The 16,135-nt window shown below is 41.4% G+C and overlaps 1 protein-coding gene across 1 annotated transcript in view; it reads right to left on the bottom strand.

The window, feature by feature from the left end:
* LOC122679941 overlaps window positions 1–16,135 on the bottom strand; it is a 405,877-nt gene that overhangs the window by 232,338 nt on the left and 157,404 nt on the right. The window contains 3 exon segments of the mRNA XM_043880800.1: window positions 932–1,246; window positions 2,368–2,682; window positions 2,759–2,851. Coding sequence (XP_043736735.1) covers window positions 932–1,246; window positions 2,368–2,682; window positions 2,759–2,851 — 723 coding nt within the window.

Here is a 16,135-nt window from a genome sequence, read left to right on the forward strand (position 1 = left end):
CTAGCTTGAAAGACTTTGAGCATAACCTTGCTAGCATGTAAAATGCGCACAAATGTGCAGTAGTTTGACCATTCATTGGCATTGCCCTTCTTTGAGATTGAAATGAAAACCGACCTTCTTCAGTCCTGTGGACGCTGATGAATCTTCCAAATTTGCTAACATATTAACTGCAGCACTTTAACAGTATTACCTTTTAGTATTTTATAGCAATATATATGAGTCAAACAATGTAAGTCTTCACTGAGGAAAGAATAAAGAAAATGCAATATAGACATATATCCACCCATAAAAAAGAAGAAAATCTTGCCAGTTTCAACAGCATGGATGGACCTTGAGAGCATTATGCTAAGTGAAACAAATCAGACAGAGAAAGAAAAATACCATATAATCTCATTTATATGTATAATCTTAAAACAAAAAGGAAGTTCAGAGATGCTGAGTAGTTGGTGGCTGCCAGAGGTGGGGGATTTGGTGTGGGCAAAGGTAATCAAAAGGTATAAATTTGAATTATAAAATTAATAGGTGAAGAGATATAACATACAGTAAGGTGACTACAGTGAATAGTGTATTGTTTATTTGAAAGATGGTGAGAAAATGCATCTTAAACATTCTCATCATGTAAGAAAAATATTTAACTATATATATATGGATATATATATAGATATAGACATAACTAGACTTACTGTAGTGATCATTTATCAATACACACAAACATATAAGCATTCTGTTGTACACAGCAAAAAATATAATGTTGTATCAATTATATCAATTAAAAATTTTTAATAAAGCAAGTTTGGAACATGTAGATTAAATTAGCTTCATCCAAACTTCATTTTATAAACTCAACTTAATTCACTTAGATTTTAAAATATCAAATCTCACTAATAACATCCTACAGAATTGGACAAACACAGAAACAGATATAAGTCACCTGCACATGAGATGTAGGCTTCCTCCTTTGGAGAGCATGAACTGTATTTCCATGGGCCAGAAGGACACTGCCAGAGAGAGGTATCTGTTTTCCGACACTGAATCAAATCTACCCACCGGGGTCTAGAACCTTCCCTGAGACCAACAGACGTGTTGAGACTTCCACTGTCCCCACAGCCAAGCTGTCTGCAGATGATGGACACGGTGACCTCATCCATGGGGCTGTGGCAGACACTGCCCCAGGTCCCGTTGTAGAAAACTTCCAGCCACCCAGCACACTGCTGGTCCTCGCTGACCATCCTGAGGGCCAGGAACTCTAAGATTGAAATGGAGAAGACAGGACACAGTGAGCCCTGCACTCAGTGCTCCGGGTTTTCCTCTCTCCCAAAATTGTGAACACTCATCTGTGACCTAGCTGAGGAAGTAAATCCACTAGATGACCAGAGTGAAACTTGTCTCCTTTTTACTTGACTTTGTCCATTTATGTCTGACTTTCTAAATATTTCTACCACCCTGATGTGGTGGATATGAACTGAGAGGAAGACCAACCCGGACACCTGCAGGGAGAGGGAGCTGACTCCTGCTTCCTGACAAAACATCTAAAAGAGTGTATGAAAGGGATGTGATGTGGACAGTGTGGAGGCAGATAGAATAATGGACCCACAAATGTCTACATGGAACCTGTGTCTATGTTTCCTTATCTGGCAAAAAGGACTTTATCTATGTGATTAAAGTATGGCCCTTGGGATGGTAAGACTAACCTGAAATATGGTGGATTAACCACCTGAGCACAGTCTAATCACATTCTTAGACTCACTATCCTTTAAAGTGGAATCCTTTTCCTCGTTCTGGCTAGAGGAAGATGTGAATATGGATAATGGATAGAGAGGTGGAGCATTGTTCGTCTGATGATGAACAGAATGGCATAATTAGTGAAGGAAGGCAGGCAGTTTCTAGAAGCTTGAAAAGACAGGAAACAGATTCTTTCTCAGAGGCTCAAAAGTGATGTGGCCCTGCTGAAACTTTTATCACAGTCCAGTGAGATCCCTGCTGGACATCTAAGCTACAGAAGTGTAAGGAAATAAATATATTGCTTTCAACCAGTAACAATGTGGCAATTTGTTATAGATCAAACGAAAACTAGCACAGTGGCTTTAAGACTTCTCTACCATATGTACCAGAAGGGTGAGCCCTGATTTCAAAGAAAAACTGTGAGAAAAGGCTCTGCCAGGAAACACTACTGAGAAGAAAGGACCAGAATCTCAGCTGCTTCAGGAGGCAGTGAAAGGACCTCGTCTTCACGTCTGCTGGAAAGACGCGCTCCATGGCAGGAAGGCTCCTTCTCTAGTCCTTTCAGCATCTCTCCCTCAGGGCTCAGAACCCCGTTCTTCAGAGCCCCACCCCTCCCCCAAACTGTGGACAGTGTGGAGTGCTGACCTGAGCAGACGACCCCTGCATCCTCCTTGTGTCTGCAGTCGTGCCGTCCCCAGCCCCGGGAAGGGCACCTCCACACGTGGGACTCCTTTCCTGTGCAGTTCAGGTCGTCCAGCCAGATGGGCCCTGACCCTGCCCCGAAGTGAGCAGATCCCATGGCATTGAGGGCGTCTCCACAGCCCAGCTGCCTGCACACCACGCGGGCATCCTCCAGGTCCCAGCCGTCATCACAGATGGTGCCCCAGGAGCCCTGCTCAAGGATCTCCACTCTCCCGGCGCAGGGACCGCCCCCGTCCACCAGGCGGAGCTGTCTGCTGTCTGAGGAGAGAGAAATGGGACAATGGGGCGGTGACCTAGGGAATGAGAAGGGTCTTCTGTCCTGTGGGACCCTCACCTGAGCAGTAGGGGGCGCTCTCCTCTGAGGATGCAGAGCCTGTTGGTTCAGACACAAAGTGGTTGCACCGGGGCAGCACCTGGGTCTGGTTTCCTGAAGAAACAGCGATGATTAGAGGGTTGGGAGGGTTAAAGAACAGGAAAGTCAGTTAAACTAAATAATTTTTAGCAGGGGAGGAGAGTTTGGGGGAAAATGGATGCATGTATATGTATGGCAGAGTCCCTGGCTGTTCACCTGAGATTATAACAACATTGTTAATCAGCTATACCCCATAGAAAGTAAAAAGTTCAAAAGAAAAAAAAAAATTTTTAAATAATGACCTAGTGATGGAGCTGAGATGAAAGCTGTAATATACCAGTGAAGTTACCATAATCTTAGTGTTCTCTTTCTCTATGAAGAGCCCTGGTCCTGACAATGGCACAATTCCTGTTTTAAGCCAAGCTTTGCCTTAAGAATGAGTTAAATAAGTTGTTCTATCCTTAAGTCTATCCCTTAAATAGAAGAAGCAAAACAATATCCTTTCTGAAGGAGTTGTACAGTTTTTTATCTACAATGTTTGTGGGAAGACCCAGAGGAATCGGGTGGAGAGGGAGGTGGGAGGGGGGATCGGGATTGGGAATACATGTAGATCCATGGCTGATTCATATCAATGTATGACAAAACCCACTGGAAAAAAATAATAATAATAAAAAAAAAGAAAAAAAAATACTTATATAAAAGACACCTCATGGAAAACCAAGAGGAAAAAGAAACATTAAAAAATTTCCCAGGGTATTTGGTTCTTAACATTACCTGACAGAGAATTTATTTTATTTAATTTTATTAATTTTTATTTGCGTATAATCACTTTACAATGTTGTGGTAGCTTCTGCTCTACAGCAAATTTAATAAGTTATACATATACATATGGGCTTCCTAAGTGACCCAGTGGTAAAGAATCTGCCTGCCAAACAGGAGACTGCGGTTGCATCACTGGGTTGGGAAGAGGCTTTGGAGACAAAAATGGCAATCCATTCCAGTATTCTTGCCTGAGAAATCCTATGGACAAAGGAGCATGGCAGTCCATGAGGTCACAGAAGAGTCAGACACAACTCAGTGACTAAACAACAACAACTACACACACACACACACACACACACACACACACACACATATATATATATATATATATATATATATATATATATATATATATATATATATATATCCCCTCTTTCTTGGATTTACTTCCTATTTAGGTCACCATGGATCACTGAGTAGAGTTCCCTGTGCTATAAAATAGGTTATTATTTATCTACTTATGTGTGCGTGCATGCTAAGTCACTTCAGTCGTGTCTGACTCTGTGACACTACGGATTGTGGCCCGTCAGGCTCCATGTCTATGGGATTCTCCAGGCAATATCTATTTTATACTTGGTATCAATTGTGTAGGGCTTATGAGTCTGGTGGCTCAGACAGTAAAGAATCCCCCTGCAATGCGGGAGACCTGGCTTTGATCCTTGGGTTGGCATGTCCCCTAGAGAAGGGCATGGCAACCCACAGCAGTTGTACCAATTTACATACTCATATGTAGGAGGATTCCCTTTCCTGTTCATCCTCTCCAGCATTTATTCTTTGTAGATTTTTAAATGATAGACATTCTAACTGGTGTGAAGTATTACCTGACTGTAGTTTTGACTTGCGTCTCTCTAATAATTAGTGATGTTGTATTTGTTAGCCATCTGTATGTCTGGAAAATGTCTCTTTAGGTCTTTTTCCCATTTTTTCATTGGTTTGTTGGGTTTGCTGATATTGAGTTGTTTGTGTATTTTGAAGATTAACCCCTTGTTAGTTGCTTCATTTACAAATATTTTCTCCCATTCTGAGAGTTGTCTTTTTGTTCTGTTTATGGTTTCCTTTGATATGTAAAAGCTTTTAAGTTTAATTAGGTCCTTTTTAAAAAAATTTTTTTTTGTTTTTATTTTCTTTAGGAGGTTGATCAAAAAAGATCTTGTTCCAATTTATGTCAAAGAATGTTCTGCCTATGTTTTCCTCTAAGAGTTTTATAGTCTGACAGAGAATTTAAATAGCCATGATTAAAGTTCACAAAGTATTCATTAACATGATGTGTATCTTGGCAGAGAAATGATAACAAAAACAAATGAAAATTCTACAACTGAAAAAGTTAACCGCTGAAATTAAGGACTAGAGAATGAGTGCATCAGCACATTAGATTGACATAAATTAGAAATAGTAAAATGGAAGATCAGAGGATAAATATTCCTCTCTTTAGAAATGCTGGTCATATGGTAAGTGCCTAGTTAATAATGCTATATAACAAAATCTCCCCCCAGACTTAGCAGTTGAAGGAATTTATTTTTTAATTTTGCTCATGATTTCCTGGGTCAGTAACTTGGGAAAGACTCAACTGGGCAGTTCTATCTTTGGGGTTTCTCATGTGGTTGCACTTAGATGTCATCTGGGGCTGACATCTCTAAAGCTTTGAGTGAACTGTGGTTTTGTAAGGAAATTCCCAGAAGTATTTTTGTTGTTGTTGGGAGGGAGGGATAAAGGAGCATCATGTCTGCAACCTAATCCAGACAGATTTTACACACTCAGGGAAAAACAGGGCAGGAGAGGGACAAATAAGGAGAGAAAGGGAAAGCTAGAACAAGAGAGAGAGAGAAAAGAAAGAGGGATGAAAGCAAAATACTAATCTAACATTTGGGGAATCCAGGTAAAGTTCAGAGAGAATTCATTCCTAGAAAACCTTCACTAAAGGAAATACTAATAACATCAAACCCATAAAATGCCTAGGAGAAAACCTAGTTAAACATGTGCAAAACATCTGAGAGAAATTCAAGACCTAACTGAATGAAGGGATATATTTTGTCAGTGAATTGGGAAACTCAATGTTGTCAAAGTCAGTCATTCTCAAATTTATATACAGATTAAATCTAACCTCAATCAAATTCCCTTGTGTGTTTGTGTGTCTGAAACATGACAAGCCGATTCAAACTTTATGTTGCTATTGTTCAGCACTCAGTCGTGTCCGACTCTTTGTGACCCCAAGGACTGCAGCACACCAGGCTTCCCTGTCCATCATCAAATCCCAGAGCTTGCTCAAACTCATGTCCTTTGAGTCAGTGATGCCATGCAACCGTCTCATCTTCTGTCATCCCCTTCTCCTCCTGCCTTCAGTCTTTCCTAGCATCAGGGTCTTTTCTAGTGAATCAGCTCTTTGCATCAGGTGGCCAAAGTACTGGAGCTTCAAAAATGTATACAACATACAAAAACCAAGAATGACCAAAGCAGTTGGCAAGAAAAGCAACAACATAACTTCTTTAAATTAAAGTTACCCAGACTTACTATGTGTGCTTAGTCAGTCAGTCGTTTCCAACTCTTTGTGACCCAATAGACTATAGCCTGCCAGGCTCCTCTGTCCATGGGGATTCTCCAGGCAAGAATACCGGAGTGGGTTCCCATGCCCTTCTCCAGGGGATCTGCCCAACCGAGGGATCAAACCCAGGTCTCTCGCCTTGCAGTCAGATTCTTTACTGTCTGAGCCACCAGGGAAGGTTTAAGACTTACTATAAAGTTACAATAATTAAAAAAAATACAGTACAGGTGCAAGGAGAGACAAAGGATACAGTGGAACAGAATAGAGAGTCTAAAAAATGTATTCAGACATATGTGCCCTTTTGCTTATCACAAAGGTGACACGGCAGTGGGGAATAGTCTTTTCAGAAAAAGATTTTGAGTCAACTGGATGCCCATATTAAAACATGACACTTGACCCTTATCCTACACAGACATCAATCCTAGAAGCAAAGTACAATTATATGCAAAAAAAAATGTAATTACACTTCTGTGATATATTCTCAGAGAACTTTTTTGTGATTTTGGAGTAGACAAAGTTCATTTTGGAAGGATAAAAGGAGCTCTGTGGATTGGAACAATAGACTGGTTCAAAACTGAGACAGAAGTACATCAAGGCTGTATATTGTCACTTTATTTATTTAACTTATATGCAGAGTACATAAATGCCCAGCAAAATGCTGGGCTGGATGAAGCACAAACTGGAGTCAAGATTGCTGGGAGAAATATCAGTAACCTCAGATATACAGATGACACCACCTTTATGGCAGAAAGTGAAGAGAAATTAAAGAGCCTCCTGATGAAAGTGAAAGAGGAGAGTGAAAATGTTGGCTTAAAACTCAACATTCAAAAAACTAATAACATGGCATCTGGTCCCATCACTTCATGGCAAAAAGATAGGGAAACAGGGACAGACCTTATTCTTGGGCTCCAAAATCACTGCAGATTATGACTGCAGCCATGAAATCAAAAGATGCTTGCTGCTTGGAAGAAAAGTTATGACCAACCTAGACAACATATTACAAAGCAGACATTACTGACAAAGGCCCATCTAGTCAAAGCTATGATTTTTCCAGTAATCACGTATGGATGTGAGAGTTGGACCAGAAGGAAAGCTGAATGCTGAAGAACTGATCCTTTTGAACTGTGGTGTTGAAGAAGACTCTTGAGAGTCCCTTGGATGACAAGGAGGTCTAACCAGTCAATCCTAAAGGAAATCAGTCCTGAATATTCGTTGGAAGGACTGATGTTGAAGCTGAAGCTCCAATACTTTGGCCACATGACAGGAAGAACTGACTCATTGGAAAAGACCCTGAAGCTGAGAAAGATTGAAGGCAGGAGGAGAAGGGGACAATAGAGAATCACATGATTGTATGGTTTCACCACCTCAATGGATATGAGCTTGAGCAAGCTCCAGGAGATGGTGAAGGACAGGAAAATTTGGCGTGCTGCAGTCCATGGGGTCACAAAGAGTCGGACATGACTGAGTGACTGAACTGAACTGACTGACTGAAGGAGCACTACATGTACAGAGAAAAAGTCGATAAGTCAAACCTATGATGCGTAACTTGACTCATTTAAGTACAGCATGCCATTAAGAAAATAAAAATATAAGACAGAATTAAACACACAAAAATCATAATAAATATTTCTTCCAAAAGTCATCATCATGGTAATTTGCACCATTATATTTCTAATAGTCAAGAACTGGAAATAAACTCAAATCTCTGCCATTAGTTGAATGGTTTAGTGCGTGGTCATGTGATCATTCAAAGGAATACTCTATAATAATAAAAATGAATACAATGTTGCCATAAACAACATCATGAGTGAATCTCAAACACAGTTTGGAGTCAAAGCAATTAGACACAAAAGAAAACATATGTATGGTTTTACATAAAGTTCAAAACCTGAGAAAATACTCTGTGGAAGTACAAGTCTTAGGTAAGCAGTCCTCCCTGGAGAAGAGGAGGACACAGCTATTGGAAGGCAATAGTGATTCTATGGTGCTATGAATGTTCTCTTTGTAGATCTAGGTTGGGGAACATGACCTAGGTATACACTTATTGTTTGTACTTTTTTCTCTGTTATTATCCTTAAATAATAATGTTTCATAAAAAATATTATTCGTCTAGGCGTTTCTTTCCCTGACATAGCACTTCTTAGCATTTCTTAGCACTTCTTTCCCCTGAAAAAATGAGTGAACAATGAGAATGTTATGGAGCAGGACCTAACGGAGCCTTCTCAGGACAGCCCACCCTCATGTCCTCCACCTGCCTGTTTGTAGAAAAACCTAGCTAAAGAATAAATTTAATCACAGAAATGAAAAAAAATTCAGAAACAAAAGAAAACAGTCAAATAGGACAAAATAATAATAGTTTAGCCCTAAACAAACTCAAGGACTTTTAGTTCCTTCTCATGGGCTATAGATAACATTCTGAGCCATATCTTTTGAACTACTTTGCTGATAGTGAAATCCCAAATAGGTGGTAGCAAAAAAATTACATGATGACCAGACTAGTGGGTTGCCATTTCCTTCTTCAGGGGATCTTCCCAACCCAAGGATCAAACCCAAGACTCTTGTATTGCCGGCCGATTCTTCACCATCTGAGCCAACAGCAAAACCCATAATCTTCATCTTATGGAAAATACACAATTCCAAGAATCGGCCTCAAGGAAATGGGAACAGACCGACACTAGAACTGATGATTAACTGTAATTCAAACAACAAAGGTGACACTGATCAGACCTATTTCAAGATGATTGTCAAAGCTGGCTGTGCTATTCTGCAGGTAACCTGTCCCCTACCTCCACCTGTGCACTCCAGAAATTCCCATTTAAAAACTCTTGCCCCTGATCAGCAAGGGGGAGCTGGTTCTTTGGTACATTAGTCCTCTGTCTCCCCAGAACTGCTGGTTTCCTCAATAAAGCTGTCTTAATTTTACCTCACACTCATCTCTCACTGTTGGATTCTTGAGTAATGAGCAGCTGAAACCTGAGTTCAGTAACAAGATTAAACATTTCATTACAGAATCTCTTTCTTTTTAAGCCTGTTTTCCCTTACTCTCCGCTCTGGGGAAATTTCACTCCAGGAGCATCCTAAGTACAGTAGCCCTACCCTGTCTTACCTGAGCAGACCACAGAGGCCGTGTTGCCATGGGAACAGTCAGAACCACCCAGGGCAGTCACAGGGCATTGCCACAGGAAGGACTCAGTCCCTGAGCAGTGAAATCGGGCTTTCCAGAGTCGATCACTTCCTTCTGCTCCATTTGGGGTGGAGATGGCAACTCCACAGCCGAGCTGACGACAGACAACATTGGCATTGGCCAGACTCCAGTGGGAGGCACAGAGAGCTCTCCATTGTCCAGAAATATTCATCTCCACCCGCCCCTCACACCTAGAGGTGCCGTTTTTCATGAGCCGGATGTCTGTGTACACTGATAGAAAAAGACAGGATTTCAGCAAAATCTGATTTCTTTTTTAGCTTGAACTGAGTGTACACAGAGGTTAAGTCCTGCCGTGCATCTCACCTGAACAGACAACCTGAGCAGCTCCACTGTGCTGACACCTGCCCCCTGGACAGGGCACTCTGGGGCAGAACCAGAGCTTAGGCTCCTCCCCCTCACACCTGAACTCTTCAGTCCAGACGCGGTCATCGGACTCTCTGAATGCCACATGTCCCAGGACAGACACAGCCTTGCCACACCCCAGCTCTGCACAGATGACCTGGGCAGTGGGGAGTGTGAAGTTCCCATCAGACACTGGGGTCCAGGCTTCTCCAAAACGCACTTCTACTCGCCCTGAGCAGGGTCCATCCCCTCCAGCCAGACGCACAAATCCTAAGACAAACAAAGAACGGCAAACCCAGTGAGTGTTCATGAACCTGGCGTGACAATTGGAAACATCTCACAGGCAATGGTGGGAAAGCTTTACGTTCCAACAGTGAAATAAGAGGGGATAAGAAGAGAGATTTTGACTATCATTGTCAAATTGCATTTTCATGAGGAAGATTCTGAAGAGGTATCCAGAAGGACTGCAGGGTCAGTTTGGAATGGCTGAATCCTGAGAATATATATTTTGGTTAGGAATGTTAATTCTTATCTGGGGGCCTGGAAACTACAAGACCCAAAGAAACTGCACAGTGATAGACATTCAAACGTGGGTACAGAGCTGAACTGAAAGTGAAGAATGTCCATGGGATTCAAGAGGTCAGAGGCCTAAGAGCCAGAGAAGTTTAGAAAGTCATCCTGAGATTTCTGGGGCTAGAATTCTGGCCAGTTTTCTCTGAGCCAATATTCAAGTCACTGAGGATGGGAACATCATGTGGGCTGGATCTGAATGCAGGCATTAGGTTACAATTAGGTAACCTAATTGAGAAAGAAGCTGTTCACAGGTAAGTTTGGAAATGACGAAAGCTCAGAGAGTCATAGGAGAGGGCGGGAATGATCCTAGCCACCTTTCTTAAAAACCTAAGATTTATGAACACACCTGAGAGAAAGTGAAGTCTCAGTAGGATTATGCAAGACAACTGAGTTAGTTGATTACTTCATCCTAGACATGAGATCCTTAGCAAATGTGAAGGAGTGATGATAATTTAATGTATTCTAACCCTATCTATATGTCAACTTCATTTTCCTTTCCTCTTTGGATTTCTGAGATAATAAGCCAGCAAGCTATGCAAAAGGAGAGTGAGAGGAAGAGAGCAGAGAGCAAGCAAGCCATATGTATTTTAGAGAAATCTAAATTGCAAAAGCCTCCATAGGGATGAAACATAGATATGGAAACCAAATACTTGTTCAACAAGTTTTCAACATCTTTTATCCCCTGTGCTTCTCCCATTTGCCACCTAATACTGCTACACTTTCCCAATTCCCCCAGTGCAGAAAGGAAGAAACGATCTTAAGAGCTACAAATAGATGGAAAGGACACTCCAAAAGGGAAGAACTTCTGTAGGGAGTGAGGTGCGGTGAGTGGTATGTTAAACAAGGAGTGGACGGAGTATGAGAGAGAGACCAAAGAAAAGACTCATGATCATGATTTCATCCTTCATGGACCATATTTGGACAGAGAAAAAGGTAATCCAATGGGAAAAAATCCCTGCAAATCAAAAAGAACAATTTTTAAAATAATTTGCCTGGTTTCTGAGTGTGCTCATGGTTATTTACGTACATGGTGGAATGTGTCCTGGAAAAGGACTCTAATTGCATAAGTATGTGAACTTTGGAGCCTCAGAAAGAATGATGTAAAAGAATAAAAATCTACTATAGAAAGCAGGAGAGAACAGAAAAGACACCACAGAAATTAAAGAATTGAAGGATTAGCTTGACCACTGATATAAGAATGAATGATGAGAGAGAGGATGATCTCTTGCCTTTTATATTTTTCCATTTCCATCTACCCAGATTAGGACTCCTAGTCTCCTCTGGCTGGGAATTTGGTCACAGGCTACACATTCTAATTAAAGCATTTTTATTTAACTGGTTGTTTTTGTTGCTCAGTCACTCAGTCGTGTCCAACTCTTTGTGACCCTATGGCCTGCAGCACTCCAGGCTTCCCTGTCCTTCACTATCTCCCTGAGTTTACTCAAACTCATGTCCATTGAGTCAGTGATGCCATCCAACCATCTCATCCTCTGTCATCCCCTTCTGCTCCAGTTTTCGATGTTTCCCAGCCTCAGTGTCTTTTCCAATCAGTCGTTTCTTCTTATCATGTGGCCAAAGTATTGGCGCTTCAGCTTCAGCATACACCCTTCCAGTGAGTTATTCAGGGTTGATTTCCTCTAGGATTAACTGATTTGATCTCCTTGCTGTCCAAGGGACTCTCCAGAGTCTTCTCCAGCACCACAGTTCAAAACCATCAATTCTTCAGTGCTCAGCCTTCTTTATGATCCAACTCTCACTTCCATACATAACTACTGGAAAAAAAACATAGCTTTGACTATATGGACATTTGTCACAAAGTAATGTCTCTGCTTTTTAATATGCTGTCTAGGTTTGTCATAGCTTTTCTTCCAAGGAGCAAGTGTCTTTTAATTTCATGACTGCAGTCACAGTCTGCAGTGTTTCTGGAGCCCAAGGAAATAAAGTCTGTTGCTGTTTCCATTGTTTCCCCATATTTTTGTCATGAAGTGATGGGACTGGATGCAATGATGTTAGTTTTCTGAATGTGGAGTTTCAAGGCAGCTTTTTCACTCTTCTCTTTCACTTTCATCAAGAGGCTCGCCTCTGTTCCTCTTTACTTTCTGCCATTAGACTGGTGTCATCTGCATATCTGAGGTTATTGATATTCTTATTTTAATTCTATGAGATTAAAAATTCAGAAAGAACAAGAAAAAAGTATATCTTGTATTCTGTTTAAATACCCTGATACATGTGAAATATTCAAATATGTGCTGAATAATCAATAAAGTCTTATACATATCAAGATAGAGACTTCTGAGATATAGTATATCGTTTTTATTTTCTACTTGATTTTAAAATTTATATGGAAGAATATGTGCATGAAAATTCCAAGAAACTTATTAAATAGAAGGTTGATATAAGTAAAGATATTAAATATAGTAAAGACATATCCTTGTCTGGTCTCTTGCTGTGTAGGACACATCCTGTGTCCTTAGGCACACATAGCATCCTCCATACCACACCTGGCCCCTCAGTGCTGCTCAGAGAACCTCACAGTTACCTTCATCAGCTCCCATTGCCATTCTCCTTCCTTCCAGCTACTATAAAACCTTTTCCACCTTCTTCAAAAATTATATGCGTCCACTAACTCCAAATAAGTCCCCAAACGCAATTCTCTTATATCATTGAAGTCATCAAATATAAACTATATAATCTCTTAACACAAAACACAGAAATTCAAGTTTTATTGCCTCCACCTTTGACTTGCCAGTGCATGGTTAAGTGTTCCTCCAAACTATGCATTTATACAGATATTCTAAAGGAAAAATTGGAGAGAGAGACTTTTCTAGTAACAATGGAAGAATATGTGACTCAGAGCATTTCATCAACAATTCTCTACCATCAAAGAACTATGAACATTTATGTCTAAATTTGCAAAGGAAATTTGAAATCTGGCACAAATCCATAAGAATCTCTGATCTGTTAAATGATAACCCCTGTAGGGGTACCCTCTATATATGTAAAATATGTCCTCCTATAGTAGGAGTAGCCTCCACTCATACTATCCTAGTGCAAAATAATGTCTCACACTCTTTGTATAGAAACAACTCCACCCAGGAAAGTACATCCTCATTTTTGTCCCTCCCTCTCATAGCCTTCCTGTGCAAAGGGAGTGTGTATGTGGCTGTTAGCAAATGTTTCACTCTTACAAAACATGAATTATGAAAAAAAAAATCATGAGGATTTATTTTAACTGGGAGAATAAATAAAGCTATTTTAGTTTCAAATAAGACCACTGGAGAAGAAAAGAATAGCAGAGACTTGTAAGAGGAAAGCATATGAAGCTCATAGCTCACAGTTACAGTGCACTCAGGGAGGATGGGTAGTTGTCTCAGTCCTCTCTAGCCCACCATCCCATATTGTCCCTCTGATCAGACACAAGCTTTCGTGGAACTTTCCATTCTCCCAGCTGGTGGGCAATGAACTGACCATACCTGAACAGATGACTCCTGCATTCTTGCTATGATCGCAGTAGTGCTTCCCCCAGCCTCGGGAAGGGCACCTCCACACGTGGGACTGCTTTCCTGTGCACTTCACGTTGTCCAGCCAAATGGGCCCTGATCCCGCCGCAAAGGAGGAAGAGACAGTGGCATCGAGGGCTTCTCCACAGCCCAGCTGTCTGCACACCACGCGGGCATCGTCTAGGTCCCAGCTGTAACCACAGATGGTGCCCCAGGAGCCCTGGTCAAGGATCTCCACTCTCCCGGCGCAGTGACCGTCCCCGTCCACCAGGCGGAGCTGTCTGCTACCTGAGGAGAGAGATAGGAGACACACGGGGGGGCGTTGACTTGGAGAATGAGAAGGTTCTTCTGTCCTGTGGGACCCTCACCTGAGCAGTAGGAGGCGCTCTCCTCTGAGGCTGCAGACACTGCTGGTTCTGATATGGAGTCTTTGCACTGGTGCAGAAGGCAATGGCAACCCACTCCAGTACTCCTGCCTGGACAATCCCATGGACCGAGGAGCCTGGTAGGCTGCAGTCCATGGGGTCGCTAAGAGTCGGACACAACTGAGGCGACTTAACAGCAGCAGCAGCATTGCACTGGGGCAGCAGCTGGGTCTGGTTTCTTATATCAGCGGCAAGAGAATTAATAAGGTTGAAAAGTAGGAGGAAAAAACCAAACAGGAAATAGTAAGCTGAAAACACAGTAGGGAGTACTCTGAGACAGACGGTGTTACAAGGTCATATCAGAGGTAACATTCTGGTCTGTAAAGTTCTGCAGAGCATCTGAGAAGGATTGACAGGAAATGTTGGTCTCTATTCCCGCATCACTTAAATGAGTTCAGAGTTACAGGAATGAGCCGGCAGCTGGATGGATTCCTTACAAACCACACACACTTTGATGCCATTGACCTGAGAGTTAAAGGGGTTAATTAAAGGGAGTGGCTTCATCAGAAGCTTCAGGTAGCAGTCATGAATCGTGTATCATTAGAATCCTTCTCCTTGGTACAGTCATTCAGAACTGAAAAACAAATGGATTCTGTGATGTTTTGGTTTACCCCAGAATATTTCATTTACAGTTCTAAGCTTCAGACTTCAGATCTGGATACTTAGTTGCAAAAAAATGTGATCTCTTTGAGTAGATTGAACAACTTTGCATTAGAGATGATGCCAGGTAACATTGACACTGGCCAGATTCCACTGGGAATCAGAGAATGTTGCTTCCTCTCCCAAAAAATCACAATCCTTCCTTGGACTTTATGTCAAGAATCTCTGTTCTTCAAATTTTGGAGTTGTGTGATCTTGAGGGGGAAATATTGTATATGTGTGCTTAGTCACTTCAGTCATGTCCAACTCTTTAAAACCCTATGAACTGTACCTCACCAGGCTTCTCTGTCCATGGAGTTCTCCAGGCAAGAACAGTGGAGTGGTTGCCATGCCCTTCTCCAGGGGATCATCATGACCCAGCGATCTAACCAGTGTCTCCTGTATCTCCTGCATTGCAAGTGGATTCTTTATAGCTGAGCCACCAGCGAAGCCCTTCTAGTTGTATCACAGAGCAGAAATGGGCTATATTCCTGCTCTGAAAGCCCTTGAACAAATAACATTAAGAGAGTCACTGGATTCTTCTTTCCTTTAATACATAAAAGTGATGTAAAGAAAGGTTAAATGATGTCTATCAGTGCTGCACTTTAAGTAAATAATGAAGTAGAGAACTAAACCTAAAATTTTCCACTTCCGTGAAGAATAGAGAAGTTCACAGCAGGCCAATGTGTCTTGCTGGGTCTTGCTGGATACAACTTAGAAAACTGGAAAATGTTTTTTAAGCAACAGTAAATGTATTCAACATCTGTTAACACAACATGGACTAAATATGCTAAAATTCTAGAGTGGAGATTATTTCAATGTTAGTCAAGGATCCATAGCTTCTTTCTCTCTGTGGGAGTTTGTCGATTCATTGCATAATTTAATGATTCAGAATCTGGGCTTGGGCAAGCAGAGAACTACTCTTGTGACAGGAAGTCAGCATAACTTGGGAGTTACCTGGTGCTGAAGTGACAAAATTAGAGTCTTGAGAGCCTCTCTCACACAGCAGGTTTTCTCCTCAAATATCTGCCCAGTATATAAGCTGTGATGGGCAGGAACTATATAAAAAGACTATATAAAGAGAGAGTTGGAACTATATAAAAAGACTTGGGAAGCAGAGTCTTTTTCATTATTTGGGTACTTAGCTACAAAGGAATCTAGGCTCTGAACTGAAATCTCTGAAAGTCCCTGTCATAGGGACGGAGAAATCAGACGTGGACTGAGTGCTACTGAAACTGCAACCCACACTAGTTACAGCTCAGTTTTAGGTTATATTTAGATGTTTGAGTGATATACCCTCCTCCCCCATACCTG

This window comes from Cervus elaphus, chromosome 22, assembly GCF_910594005.1.
Source record: "Cervus elaphus chromosome 22, mCerEla1.1, whole genome shotgun sequence".
Lineage (NCBI taxonomy): Eukaryota > Metazoa > Chordata > Mammalia > Artiodactyla > Cervidae > Cervus > Cervus elaphus.